The 15,794-nt window shown below is 36.1% G+C and overlaps 1 protein-coding gene across 6 annotated transcripts in view; it reads left to right on the forward strand.

Moving 5' to 3' along the window:
- The window catches only part of camkva (CaM kinase-like vesicle-associated a), a 54,240-nt gene extending 41,026 nt beyond the window's left edge, over positions 1-13,214 (forward strand). For 3 of the 6 annotated variants that reach the window (XR_012408134.1, XR_012408135.1, XR_012408133.1), the window contains exons 2-11: positions 821-928; positions 1,610-1,741; positions 1,966-2,040; positions 3,924-4,062; positions 4,343-4,463; positions 6,612-6,861; positions 6,982-7,118; positions 7,195-7,273; positions 7,356-7,443; positions 9,542-13,214. Coding sequence is in view for 3 of the 6 variants with exons in the window: in XM_073954426.1 (XP_073810527.1) it covers positions 821-928; positions 1,610-1,741; positions 1,966-2,040; positions 3,924-4,062; positions 4,343-4,463; positions 6,612-6,687; positions 6,982-7,118; positions 7,195-7,273; positions 7,356-7,443; positions 9,542-9,760 (1,174 nt within the window). In the remaining 3 variants the exon portion in view is untranslated. The remainder of the gene's footprint in view (positions 1-820; positions 929-1,609; positions 1,742-1,965; positions 2,041-3,923; positions 4,063-4,342; positions 4,464-6,611; positions 6,862-6,981; positions 7,119-7,194; positions 7,274-7,355; positions 7,444-9,541) is intronic. The other 3 variants (XM_690535.7, XM_009302625.5, XM_073954426.1) reach the window with 1 other exon arrangement.
- Positions 13,215-15,794: the final 2,580 nt, after the last annotated feature.

Consider the following 15,794-nt stretch of genomic DNA (forward strand, 5'->3'; position numbering starts at 1 on the left):
TGATTAGACTAATGCAGTACAGTGCAGATTTAGAGCTCGACAAGGGCTCATGGCTGTTTTTGCTTGAATTGTTGTTTATTTGTATGTGACACATCTGACAATGTGGCGCGGTGGTGCAGTGGGTAGCGCTGTCGCCACACAGCAAGAAGATCGCTGGTTCGAGCCTTGGCTGGGTCAGTTGGCATTTTTGTGTGGAGTTTGCATGTTCTTCCAGTGTTCACGTGGGTTTCCTCCGGGTGCTCCGGTTTCCCCCACAGTCCAAATACATGCGCTTTATGTGGAATGAGTAAGCTAAATTGACAGTAGTGTATGTGTGTTTTCCAGTTATGGGTTGCAGCTGGAAAGGCATCCGCTGTATAAAACATCTGCTGAATAAGTTGGTGGTTCATTCTGCGGTGGCGGATTAATAAAGTGACTAAGCCGAAAATAAAATAAATGACTGAATGTATATTTTGAAGTTAGGTGGGCTGTCAGGTTGCTTTGAAGTTTTTTTTTTTTTGTTAGGATGTTTTGTAATACAACATTCCTGTTTGCAGTTAAGATTTAAATGACCATGTTAGCAAACAGATAGTACAGTATAAGTTATTAATGTTAGGATTTTTCTATGATGTGCTCCCTGTTTCCTAACTAGCTTGGGTATCTCCAAATATAAATCTCACTCAATCAAATGAAAATCTTAAGCTCTATTATACATGTTGAAGAAATTGCATACAGAATTTCTCTTCTATTGACTCACTGGTTTTAGATATATTTCATGTCCTTATTGCACACACAATCCTTCTTTACACTCCTTTACAGAACTTTTAATGTTTGATTTCAGGGCAGGAGCAGCCATGCCATTTGGCTGTTTGACTCTGGGAGAGAAGAAGGACTACAACAGTCCTTCAGAGGTCACTGATAAGTATGACCTGGGACAGGTAGTAAAATCGTGAGTACAACTCTATGGTTCTGTATTAGTAGAAGGGATGTCCCGATCAGGTTTTTTTGCTCTTGAGTCCGAGTCATTTGATTTTGAGTATCTACCGATACCAAAACCCGATCTGGTACTTCTATAATACATAAAAGAAGAGTGAAGAGAAAGCTCTGTTAACAATCAGAGCACTTCTGTTGGTAGTTTAAATGATCAAGTGTTTAATAACATAGATTCTAAACTTTTGGACTTTAGTGCAACAGTAACTACAATAAAAAGCCAAAATAAATAGTAACAAAGAGACCCTCAACTTAAATACCCAGCAGGCAATCTCACAGTTTGCTATGGCAATTTTGTCGTCATCAACTTATAATACCTCCAGACAAGGCGCAAGAAATACTCGCGCTTTCTATGTGAAGTCAAGAAAGAGGTCTAACTCTGTCCCACTGCATAGCTATAGATGTTTTACAAAATAATGAGAACAAATACATATGCAATATATTTGAGTCCTGATCGGGAGGTAACGTCCAATTCTCACGTGATCGGATCTGGACATCTCTGATTAGTAGTATCTTTTCTTTTTATATTGTTTATTGAACTATTTCTATAATGCATATTAACTGAACTGTTAAAAATCCATGACATTTCCAAAATTATTTAATTATCTTACTTAAATCATGATTTATTGTCCATCAACAGGGAGGAGTTTTGTGAAATCTTCAGGGCGAAGGACAAGAACACACTGAAAATGTACACCTGTAAAAAGTTCCTGAAGAAAGACGGGAGGAAAGTACGGAAAGCAGCCAAAAACGAGATCCTCATCTTGAAAATGTATGTTTTCCCATGCAGGTTATTTATAAGATCCACATTTTAGAGAAGAAAGGTACTCGCAGATGGCGCTCGGTGCTGAAATTTGTTTAACAAGATTTGCAGAATGCGGTGGACTCTTTACCATGCAAATGATTTTATTTTTGCAGATAGTTATGATTTCTTTTCACTTTCTACTCTGCTTCCTTTCACAGTGTCACAGTTTCTCTCTCTGTCTCTCCCCACAGGGTGAAGCATCATAACATCCTCCAGCTGGTAGATGTCTTTGAGACGAGAAAAGAGTACTTCCTCTTTCTGGAGCTGTAAGTGCTGTGGGTTTTTGTCTGTGAGAGTAAAAATGAAAATACAAGTGTGCGGATGCATACTATTTGCTTTCATTGTAGTAGGTTTGGAGCTTTTTTTAGATGTAGAATAAAGAATTTACTAGCATATCCAATACTAATATTGGCACCCTTGAGCAGTGGCGGCTGCAGCCATATGGCTGTATGCACTGTGCATACCTACCACGAGAGGGTGCGAATTAATGCTGCTTTTTATATATTTATTTATTTATTTATTACATAATTTATATTGATTAATAAACAGTATACACTATGATATATTGGCAAAGCAAGAAAAAATGACAACAAATAAAGCTGTGTGTTTGTGTGTTTTAAAGTGTGTATGTACTTACATGATGGGAGATGGGTAAAGAAATCTATTGTCTTTAGTTTGGCTGGCGGTTTTTCCGCACTTAAAAAACATTCAAATAGCTATTGTTTAAACCAAGGTTCAAAATGAGTAAACGCTCTTTAAAACAGAAAACTTAATAGAGACATTTGCCAAAAGACCTAAAGCTAATGAGACAAATACTGATTCCCCACATGAGGTGGAGACAGCAGTCTCATCATCAGCACCTGAGCCGGGGAAACTGTCTCTTTCATCAGACAGATTAGATTCAGCAGCTGCGCGGCCTTCTCGCATGGAATGGCTACCATTCAAAGTGTTTTAAACAATTTCATCATAAATAAGCAGATATCTCCATTCTCACAACCAGTTTTGGAGACCAGAGTTGTTTCATCCTTGAAATAACAAGAAAAAGGCCTTTACTCTTATCCCAAAAACAACTTAATTGTCTTGAACTGTCTTCCGTTATTTCTGTTAATATTTTGAAGAAAATATCAACAGATTAAACAATTAAGACTTTTATAGGCTTCTTTGCTCCTATTTAACAAGTGTGCCAATATTAGTTGAGGGAACTTTATTTTCTCTATAATAAAAAAAACTGTGGTTTAAAGTCAGCGTGAACCAGAAGTTGTTGAGGTTTAACAATAATAATAACAATGTGCGCTCGCAAACATGGACTTTAAAAGTGCATAAAACATTGACAGATTTTTAATTTCTCTGCTAAACTACATATGTGTAGTAGACATGCACTCCAAAATATATTTTTGCTGCTTGGTCAAACTAATTATTTGTAATGATTTGAATCAACACAATTTTTGAGGGTTTTTGTTGGATAAATTACTTGTTTTATGTTCCATCAACTTAATTTGTAATAAAAAAAAACAATTCAAAGCAAGTTAACTTAATTGATTTGTGTTAAGACAACATGAAGGAGTACTTGTGTGTACTTTTTACAGTGTGGTTAATTGTGTCACATGATCATGGTGGAGGCTTACGTAGAAAGACAATATCGGTCACTTGGTCATTCACAAAGGGAGGGGGAAGATGGGGTAGGTGGAGTCAACTGGGATGCTGTATTCTTTGTTGACTAAACACAAAACTACACTGTTAAATGTCAAGAAGGTACTTATTTAGAATAAATGAGAAGACATTGGTAAAACTTCATGCCTTATTTTTATTTAACCTCATGTTTATATTTATTCATTCATTCATTTTCTTTTCAGCTTAGTTCTTTTATTAATCAGGGGTTGCCACAGCGAAATGAACTGCCAACTTATCCACCATTTGTTTTAAGCAGCGAATGCCCTTAGAGCTGCTGCCCGTCAATGGGAATCACTCATACACTCTCATTCACACACATACACTACGGACAATTTAGCTTAGCCAATTCACCTATAGAACATGCCTTTGGACTGGTGAGGGAAACCAAAGCACCTGGAGGAAAACCACGCAAACACGGGGAGAACATGCAAACTCCACACAGAAATGCCAACTGACCTGAATGTTTGTTTTGCTTTAGGGCTACAGGAAGGGAGGTGTTCGACTGGATCCTGGACCAGGGCTACTACTCAGAGCGTGATACTAGTAATGTTATCCGGCAGGTTCTTGAGGCTGTGGCGTACCTGCACTCTCTCCGCATCGTTCACAGAAACTTGAAGGTGACGTTACTTCCATCTAATGGCCACCACTATGTATTGCACTGGAAATTTTTTCAGACACAGGCTGCTTATTTCATGACAAAAGAAAGATTCTCTCATCTTTATCTTCTAAGTCATGATCATTCCATTATTTAGTGGAACATTAAATGAGAAGTTAAGCAGAATGTTGTTGCTTCTCTTCATATGATGAAATATAACATCATTTATTTTTTACTGTTCAGAATATTTTGGAGTTTTTAATATTTTGAAGTTCACTTTTTTGATGACTTTATCTTCTCAGCTGGAAAATCTGGTCTACTACAACCGTCTGAAGAACTCCAAAATTGTAATCAGCGATTTTCATTTGGCCAAACTGGAAAACGGTCTCATCAAAGAACCATGTGGCACACCCGAGTACCTTGGTAAGCAAAAGTACATAAGGTGCTACTTAGATGTATTGATTCACAACCCTATGTTATGAATTATGATTAATCATATACATATAATACTATCATTATAATATTTAAGGGTAAGTGATGTGGAAATGATGTAGTTTTTAAACTATTTCTTTTAAATAAGTTTTTATAGTTATAATTTTTCATAGATTTTATTTCTGAATTAAAATGTTGAAAAAGAGTTTTAATTTAGTCTTGTATGGAATATTCAGTTAAAGGACCATGAAACCCCCCTGTCTCAGTAGGCTGTTTTTACACTTCTAGTTTGAAAGAAGTCAGGAAAGTGGGTGAGTCCAGCTATATTTAGGTGGGAATGTTGAGTGGCAAAAGATGGAAGAGTTTGCATGAAAAGGAGAGTTTCATTACGTGCACTACAGCCGAGTTTTACAGTGGCAACACAAACACAGACGCAGGGAAGATAGACAATGATTCGGAGAGGAGCATTTACAGCAGATCTGAGAGCTGTGTGAAAGTGGAGGATTTTCAGTCCATAATGTTGCAGTGATATTCTTGTAATCTTACTTACTAAATCATTTTATTTCTGATAGACGATACTAACTAACTAACTAACTAAGTCTCTGAATAAACATGAACAAAGAACATTGATCAAACACTCACCAAATTCGTAGAGATGGGACAATCAACTTAAACTGGAACCACATCTTTTTTAAAATAAGACAAACAGACCTGCAAACAATCTAATTTTTCCCGAAAGTTTCCCCTATTTCAGACCCATCTCCCGCCACCCTCCCCTTTTGTTATTTCTCTTAGAGAACTCGTGTAATTTTACTCCCCCACCCCTCTCTTCCTCAGCTTTTTGGTACAGTCTATAACACCCCCGGATCGCAGACTTTGGTATAGTATCTGATCGCAACCCAGGGCATAGCAAAGTTACTTAGTTATGTTATTCAGACACCACGCGCCTGACACCTAGACACCCCCACCCCCAGTCTTTCGAATTATGAGAGACAAATCTCGGCAGGTTTGGTGGCAAATGCAGATTTCACCATTTCCAGATTTGCAATGCTCTTGGGTAAAATAATGTTCCTTACAAATATTTTTGTCGTGTGTTAGCAGACCACTGTAATCTAACAGCATAGGTCCACACGCGAGCTGTATTGTCATCGGGGGAAATGGAAACAAAACCTTTGTTGCGGCACATTTATAAACACAACACTGATGAGCCATGTCTCTGAACAATTCTTCTACTACTTGTTTAAATTATGGATGGTAACACAACATGGCGTCTCTCACAACACTGTAATAAGTAAAAGAGTCTTTGAAGCTATGTCATGCATATTAATGAAAATGCACCTCATTCACAATAAAGCGCACTGATTGGTTTGAACCAAGTTGTTGGACTTGGAGTGCGTAGCTCAAGCACTAGACAGAACGAATCGTTTTATCAGCGTCTTTTCATTACTCACTTTCACATGCTCTCTTTGTACAGCATGAACACGAGACGGTAACACTTCCGTACAACAACAGTATAACGTGGTAAAGTTAAGCACGTAAACAACATGACGTCATCACTACAGTACCGTAATACACTGAAACATAATTATGAACCCTTCAGTGATTATATTAATATAAGGAGCAAGAGTGCCAGTACTTTAAAACAAGTCTTTCTCATGAATTAATGAACAGATGTGCATAAAACATCACTTTGTATTGGCCGGTACAGACAGCTAATGTCTGTACCATTCCATGCTGGAATTTACACAGTGACCTCATCAACGTGACGGAGCTTCAAAATATCTTTTTTAACCTGAAGAACAAATTTGCCCTAAACAACCAATTTCCACTTGTTAGCTAAATGTATGTGTCCTAATAGTGTTTTTAGCAATGTGGGACACATATTTGACTGTTCATTTCTCAGAAAATGTGTTTTGGTGTTTTGTGACTCTTTAACATTTGTTTGATTTCAGCTTACAAAAAATAGTTTTATTTTTAAAGTTTTAGTTACCTTTATAGCCATGCTACTCAACTTGAGTTTTTCAGATAAACAAAAATAAGTTTTATACTATATTTTTTCAACCTTTTTATTCATTCTTGACCTATTATCATGTTGAAAGAATTATCATGATTCAGGCTTTTTCTTTCTGTATGTTACAGCTCCAGAGGTGGTCGGCAGGCAGAGATATGGCAGACCGGTGGACTGCTGGGCCATCGGGGTGATCATGTACATCCTGTGAGTTCATATCATCGTCATCTGTACACTTGATTCATTGCATAATGTGGCTCAACGTGTTCATTTCATTGTCTGTCAAAAGACATTTTGTTGAGATGTAGAACCCATGTGTTTTGAAGTCATCGTGGGAGTTACATGTACAATTCATTTCCTGTCTTAGATCATCATCAATTTGTAAGTTCATATAATTTCCTGTTTCTAATTCTCTCCCTAAATACAAACATTTATTTACTATATAATGTATTAGTCTAAGTAAGCCTGCAAGACTTTTGGAAATATTATAATTTTTGACAGACTGTCTGGAAACCCACCTTTTTATGATGAGACGGATGATGATGATTATGACAATCATGATAAGAACTTGTTCCGGAAAATTCTGTCTGGAGACTATGAGTTTGATTCACCCTACTGGGACGACATTTCAGATTCAGGTAAGATATAATAAAATCTCTGTGGTGGAATATATCTATGAGATTCTTATCAAATCTGTAACCATTTGCTTTGCAGCAAAAAGCTTAGTCGCTTGTTTAATGGACGTGGACCAGGACCAACGACTGACCGCACAGGAAGCCATCAATCATGAGTGGTAAGGAGACTTTTCAAGTACAATAAATAGAAGCATTGGCTGTTTTATTTACAAAATGTGTTTATATTTTTGTACTTTTTAGGATATCTGGAAATGCTGCCTCAGACAAGAACATCAAAGATGGCGTTTGTGCTCAAATCGAGAAAAACTTTGCAAAAGCTAAATGGAAGGTAAGATTATGTGGATATGTTTTTGCATGTACATTATTAGTCTGCTATGATGCATTATGAAAGGCAGGGATTCTCAACCGGTGGGCCGCGAAATAGCTTAAAATTTACTCTCAATATTATACTATAATTTTATTATTTTACTAATATGCTATATTAAAATGATGGAGGTAATGCACTTTCTCCTGTTCTCTGATTGATTACTTTATTACGGTGCAAAAACAGCTTCATGATCGCGACTGCAACTAGTACACGTAAGTGTGTTCATTCACAAATTATGCGTGAAGTGAAAGTCAAAGTCTCTCTTTGTGTATTTTTGCATAAACTGTTTAATATATCTGCATAACTGTTCAAATGAATGTCCCGTGAGTATAACGGACGCTCGCCCCTATAGGAGAATCTAGTGAGTCTCAGTTGTGTTTCTGCCATAGAATGTAAAATAAACTTGTATAAGCCTCAAACTCGCTCTAGTGGAGCTGTTCACTGTTCCTGTCAGTGATATCCCAATAATATCCAGCTGCAAACTCAACCACCATCAGATTATTGTGTTTCAACAGATTTAGGGTGTTTTACTGTATTTTACATTTGTCTGTATATTTTTATATATTTAAATGTAGATATTTAGTCAGTCCAGTTAAAAGCAGAAAAATAAAGGTTTAAATGAGCTCAGGTGGGTGTTCAAAAATTGATCGGAGAAAGAAGTGGGCCCTGAAGTGAAAAAGGTTGAGAGCACCCTGATGTAAGGCATTTGTAGTGCTTCAAATTCTGTTTCAAAGAATATATATATTTTTTCTGCCTAATATATTTGTGAATAGTATATTTTTCACACATATATTAAGCAGCTTATAGTTTTCAGCATAAATAACAAGAAATGTTTTTGAGCCGCAAAAAAGTTTATTAGAATGTTTTTGAGATACTAAAAATGGAGTAATAGTGCTGAAAATGCAACTTTGCTAGCACAACTACAAATTATTTTTTTTTATATATATTCATCAAGAAACATTATTTAATTTTTTACTGTATTTTAAATAAGCCTGGTTAGCTTAAAATGTTTTTTATATATTTTATAACTATTTAGAAAATAAAATAACAAATAACATTTCAATGTCATTCAGCGTAACATATAAATGGCATTAAACATATTTATTCTGAATTGTACCTACTAAACCCTATAAAAATAAATCTTCAGTTCAACTTTATAAAAGTGTATGACTGTAATATATGTAAAAAATTTAACGGTGGCTCAGTGGTTAGCACTGTCGCCTCAAAACAAGAAGGTCGCTGGTTTGAGTCCCAGCTGGGCCAGTTGGCATTTCTGTGTGGAGTTTGCATGTTCTCCCTGTGTTCCCATACTTTTCCTCCGGGTGCTCCGGTTTCCCCTAACAGTCGTAGTGTATAAGTGTGAATGTGAGGGTGTTTCTCAGTACTTATAAAACATATGCCAGAATAGTTGGCGGTTTATTTTGTTGTGGTGACTCCTGATAAATGAGTAAGCCGAAGGAAAATGAATAAGTAAATTTAATGCTGTATTATAGTTTTATAGTTTTGATGCTTGAAAATTCCTTTTTATCTTCAATGAATTTATGATTTACACAAAATTTCAATGAGTTTGCATACAAAAAAAGCGTATTATATATTCATAGCAAAGCTAACTTTAATATTATATATTATTCATTCATTCATTTTCTTTTCGGCTTAGTCCCTTTATTAATTTGGGGTCACTACAGCGGAATGAACCACTAGCTTATCCAGCATATGTTTTACTCAGCCGATGCCCTTCCAGCTGCAACCCATTACTGGGAAACATACATACACTCTCATTCACACTCATACACAATGGACAATTTAGCCAACCCAATTCACCTGTACCACATGTCTTTGGAAACCGGAGCACACAGAGGAAACCCACACGAACACGGGGAGAACATAGAAACTCCACACAGAAATACCAACTGACCCAGCCGAGGCTTGAACCAGCGACCTTCTTGCTGTGAGACAACAGCACTACCCACTGCACCACAGTGCCACCATCTAATATTATATTATACTAAAACATTATGTTATTTTAATAAAACATTGTTTTTTATTGTGTGCTATTCAGAAAGCTGTCCGTGTGACCACCATGATGAAGAGGCTCCGGGCTCCGGATCAGAGTGACTCTGGAGCTTCCAGTCCAGCACTGGGAGCCTCAGGAGGACCCGTCACCCCCAGCACCACCCCTGTTCCTCTGGCTGCCACACCCGAGGCCTCGGCTTCTACCCGTTGCAATGGAGAGATGTTGACATCCCAGCAGCGCAGTGGAGACAATCGAGAGGAATAGAATGGCTGATTACATTGAGAAATATGGTGATAAATAGAGCAGCATCTTCACATGTTGTAAACACACAGGGTTTCTGCAGGTCTTTAAAAGGTCTTTCAATGGATTGCCGATTATAAAAATTCACCTTTCAACAATTAAATGCCCTTGAAAAAAAAGTGTTAAATTAGTGTGGAAAGTCATAAATGTTGCATGCACTGCAAAAAATTAAAAATAATAACTTCATCGGTAGTTTTGAAGGAATTAAGTCCTCATTTCTGAGGTATTAAACACATTATTTTTGTTTGAATTAAATAATTTTTTTTTCTTCCAGAAAACAAGACATGGATCCTGATTCATAAATCTTTGGACATTTGCACTAAAACAAAACATAAAAACTGTGGATGAATGTCACAGTGTCACTGTTTGCATAATGTTTGACAGCAGAACTATTCAAAACTCCCTTTTTTAATGAACTACATATTAACATAAGTAAAATAAAGTTGTATTTTTAAACTTGTGTGTTGCTAATACTTCTAAATAACTCTGCATAAATGTACTTTTAGAGGTCAGAATATTTAAAAAATTGCTATCATTGGTCTCAAAAATGTAAATTCATAAATCCTGCAGAAACCCTGTACAGTACATCTAAATTTAGTGGAACAAATTTCAATTGTGCTTAGAAGCTTGAACACCATTTTACATTTTCATCTGTGCAAAATGCTGTAATCTTTGAGGAAGAATTTAAAATGTAAATCCCAGGTCCATAGTAGTCTATCAGTATTTTCCTAATCAAAGATATATTGTTTGTAAACTCCAGAAATTATAGTGATTTCATTTTTCGAAATGTTGTTGTTAATTTAAAGCCAATTCAAAGCCAAATCATGTCAATCTTTTTACAAACAGTTATAATGTTACAAAGTAAAAAAACATCAAATCAAAATGTCGAATCAAAATAGGATCCATATCTTTATTTATTTAGTTAGTTTAGTTTTTATTAGAAGTTATATTTATGTTGTTAAAATATGTTCTGCTTTATTTGAAAGACATTTGCTTTTTCCATATTAGAATTCTTGGTCTATGTTTAAAAACACCACTGCCACTGAATAAAATAAACCCTGAACCCATTAAAGAAGATAATTGACTTCAATACAAACAATCAAACAGAAAAGCAAAGCAATCTAATGTACCACTTTACAATCTGTCTGCATATAACAAAACGTTTGGACGTTTTCTTTTAGACTTGTCTCCAGTTGTCTCTGTTTGATGCTAAATAGCTGCTAAATTACACTTGATATCAATATTTTTGTCGTAATATTGGCTAACGAGCAACTAAAACTGCTGCTGTACTTGATTAATGTACAAATCATTATGTTATTATCAATACTATCATCATTTCAGTATTATCTGGTGTTTTTGTGGTGCTGAGTCATGTTTTTTTTTCGTTTGCTCTATACTACCTGACAAAAGTCTTGTCGTCAGTCCCAGTTGTAAGAGCAACAAATAATAACTTCTAGTTAATGATTTGGAAAAGCGGCAGAAGGTCAATTTTTCAGATCAATCATCTGTTGAACTGCATCCCAATCATCACAAACACTGCAAAAGACCTATTGGAACCTGCATGGACCCAAGATTCTCACAGAAATCAGTCCAGTTTGGTGAGGGGTTACATTTAGTATGTGAGCGTGAAAGAGATCTGCAGAGTGGATGGCAACATCAACAGCCTGAGGTATCAAGACATTTGTGCAGCCCATTACATTACAAACCACAGGAGAGGGCAAATTCTTGAGCAGGATAGCGCTCCTTCTCATACTTCAGCCTCCACATCAAAGTTCCTGAAAGCAAAGAAGGTCAAGATGCTCCAGGATTGGCCAGCCCAGTCACCAGACATGAACATTATTGAGCATGTCTGGGTAAGATGGAGGAGGCACTGAAGATGAATCCAAAGAATCTTGATGAACTCCAACAAGTATGCTTTCCTTGTCATTCCAGATGACTTTATTAATAAGTTATTTGAGTCATTGCAGAGATGTATGAATGCAGTCCTCCAAGCTCATGAGAGTCGTACACAATATTAATTCTTTTTTCACTGCACCATGACTTTATATTCTATACTGTACTTTATTTCTGTTCAGTGACAAGACTCTAGTCTAAGCAAAGTCAGACCTTACTGTCCTAATTAAATACTTCTTAAAAAATCAAGGCATGATCATATTTTATTTTGGTAAAATGACCTTAATCTAGAGGCCTTTGGATTCCATATAAGCCACTTCTGATACCAAATGATCCTCTAGACCAGTGGTTCTCAAACTGTGGTACGTGTACCACTAGTGGTACGCAGGCTTCCTTCTAGTGGTACGAGGAGGAATGAAATGTGTCATGTACATGCTACACACATTTAAAAATTTCTCAAAAATTATGCATATAATATGACATTTATGAATATAGCCTATATTTCTGAGGTAATTTGCCACGTTGTTTTAACTGTGCAGAGTTGTAGCTGCTTTACTGGACCTACTATGCTATTGTATTTCAATACTGCTAATTTTTGGTGGTACTTGATGAAAAAATTTTGAGAACCACTGATCTAGACATCAAGTTATTATTTATTCTTCCTAAAACTTGAATAGGCGACAAGACTTTTGTCAGGTAGTATACAATCTTTCAAGGAATTATGTAGCTCTTTTTATTTAATCTGCCCTTATATCTGTATTCTGTAAGCACTGCATTTTACATAGAATACAGCTGAGTCTGGTTTCCAGAATGTTCTGTTAATGTGCAGTACAAATGAAGCAATATGAGTATTGCTGTAATACTGTGAAACTGCTATACAGGTGATAAAATGTTCCTGCCATATTTCAAACAGGTAGCCAAGCAATTTGCTCTTGATGGTCCTTTGCTGTGTATTACGTTGCGTTAATGTATTCTGCCAAAAACCCAGATGTTATTTTAAACTGTCCATACGGAGAGAGATGAATCCAAATGTCTTTAAACTGCAAACTCCTGCTGTAGCTACTGTCCATTATGGCCTATATTTATTTGTTTATTGTTGTTTGTTTAACCTAGCATGACTTCACGGTGATCACAGGCACATTTCACTAGATAAACTCCTCTCACTGTATATAGCTCACTTAGTTTTATCTGTTGGTGTTATGGCAGCAATGTAAACGATTCTCCCGTTCTGTTTGACCTCTGTGTGCATTGGTTTGACCTCAGCTGGAAATCAAATCCTCGTTTTCACATTTATGTTTTCCTCTTCAGGATTCACTTGACCGTAGGCTCTGCAGACACTGAAATATATTTTCTGAGAAAAGTTTTCATAATAGATGACAGAGCAGAAAACGAAGCAAACTCTAAGGTGGAAAATGTGCAGTTCATCACTGTCATGTATCAGCTCAGCCTAATGTGTTCCTCACTGTTAGTTTGTGGCTTCTGTATTTTGTTACTCGATATGCAGAATAAATGTTTTTGGACAGGGTTGGATGTTTCTATGGTGGTTCTTATTTCTCATTCATTTTCCTTCAACTTTTAGTCTCTTAAGTCATCAGGGGTCACCACAGCGGAATGAACCACCAACTTATGTTTTACACTGCGCATACCCTTCCAGCTGAAACCCAGTACTGGGAAACACCCATACACTATGGCCAATTTAGTTTATTCAGTCACCTATACCGCATGTGTTTGGACCGTGGGGGGAAACTGGAGTGTGGCACCTAAAGGAAACCTAGGGGAGAAGACGCAAACTCCACACAGAAACACAGACTGATACTGAGCCACGGTGTCGCCTGGTTTTTATTTCTAGTATCTAATAATACATTTAGCATATAAAATGCGTGTCACCTGATTTTTACTGAGTAGCAGTAAAAATACTTTATGAAATGAATAGTTCAGTATGACAAGCTGTTGTGTTTATTTTAATGTATGTATTCTGTCTATTTACATGTTACTAAGGTGCTTGTTTTTAAGCTTCCATCTTTTCCCTTAATATTTATACTTATTTATTAGAAACTAGAACTAATAAATAGATAGTACTATTTATTCATATGTAACTTACAGATATTATCCAACATGTAGTAGAGTATAATTAATAATGATATTTACTTATTCTTTATTTAATGAAGTTTGAGTGACCTCTGCTGGTGTAAACTATTTTTCGTTCATTGTTCTTCGGGTTACAGTCAATGGCTAGTCTCTTTATTAATCAGGAGCAGGAGTCATAGGGAATGAACCACCAACTCATTAGGCATATATTTTACACAGTGGATGCCCTTCCGGCTGCAACCAAGTACTGGAAAACATCCATACACACCAGGCCATAGCCAGCCTGTTGAAAGGGTGTTCTTTTTTTTCTCCAAAAGTGAACCTTAGCAGTTATTCGCCTATTTTTTAAATTTAATTATGAGATTTAAATACTGCATTTTAGTGACATTTCAAGCACTATTTTTGACTGAATTGCTTGTCTGATGGTCAACGCAATCACACTTAAGATTTAGAATTAAGAAATATGAAAATATATATTTATAATACAAATTAATTACATCATATATCATTAGAAAAAAATAGGAATCTGTTAGTTTTACATTAAAATTGTCATTTATAAGACAAGTTACAAACTGGAAAGCACATTCAACCTTCCTCAGTCAGAATCTTCCATTTCAATTAAAAATAATTTTTTAAACCATTTAGAATAAAAGTTATTTGTAAAATGTTTTCTCTATTTAAAACAACACAGTGGCGAAAAAAGACTTCACTTGCGTCAGATTGTATGATTTATTGCACAGCTCGATGTTGGACTCGTGAAAAATACTTTGCTATAAAAAAACTAAAAACAATAAATAATTTATTATCTAGATAACAATAAATAAAAAACAATAAATCAATAATAAATTTACAATGAGAAGGATCTACACTCAGAGAGTAACCAAGAATACAATTTTGGGGAAATACAGAAGTTTGGAAATAAGAATTTTTTAATGAAATTAAAAAAAGTCAACCCAAAACATTTTACAGCAAGTACACTCTCAAAATAAATGCTTTAGTGTTTCATCATATTGAGTACAAAATGAGCATTTAGGGGAAATATTATTAAATTTAGCTAGTTTGGTATTTATTGGGTAGCAATCTCCTCATCTACCACCATTGTAGCATCCACCTGGATGAAGCGACAGCAGCCGTTTTCCACCAGACCGCACACCACAGAGAGAGAAGACCGAGTATTAAAGCCATGATGGACAGAGGCCAGTGGGTAAATTTGGCCAGGATGGTGGTGTTAAACCCGTACTCTTTTTCGAAAGATATTCTGGGATTTTAGGGTATATGCTGAAGCATGCTAATAGGACATTTAATTTGTCAGTAACCTGGGTTAAGCGCTTCCAGCAAACTGCCAAAGGGAAAATCAGCATGTTTAAGGTCTGTTTTCTTTAAAAATCAGCGATCTCCACTGGCTGAGTGATATCCGATATAAAGTGGGTCTCAGATTGTACAAGAAGCACTGCATTAAATTACATTTCCCCCGCCATGTCTTTATAATATGAGCATTTATTTTACCTCATTGTATTCAATGGAGCGTCTGCGCTAGTCTGCTGATTCTGACGGGCGAGTGCGAGTAAAGGGTCTTTTGTCTCGTTTTACGCTTGAAAAACTAAATGAATGCCAAAGTTTATTTAACTGAATGTATTTTAATTGCATCACAACATCAATGCTGTAAAAGGAACCGTATAAAATGGAAAAAAACTCACAACAACCGGTCACCGGAAGTTTATAAGTATGGGAACAACACTAGCTCGGCATATATCCAATTATATTCATCTGTCTCGATATTCTACTGCATGTCAGAATATTACAGAGCACCAAAAATGTAAAAATATATATTTATTATATTTAAGATATTTTTGTCAACAGCAGACGGCAACTAGCCGTGACGCAAATTCCCGAGGCTCTGTGCTCCAATCACGTGAGCCCTCCTCAGCGCTCGCCATGACAACGAGACAACAGTAACGTGCCTTGTAAAAATTTGCATATGCATTCCTATAAAGCTCGTGTGCTCTCAGTCAGCGTT

Source organism: Danio rerio, chromosome 6 (assembly GCF_049306965.1).
Source record: "Danio rerio strain Tuebingen ecotype United States chromosome 6, GRCz12tu, whole genome shotgun sequence".
Classification (NCBI taxonomy): Eukaryota; Metazoa; Chordata; class Actinopteri; order Cypriniformes; family Danionidae; genus Danio; species Danio rerio.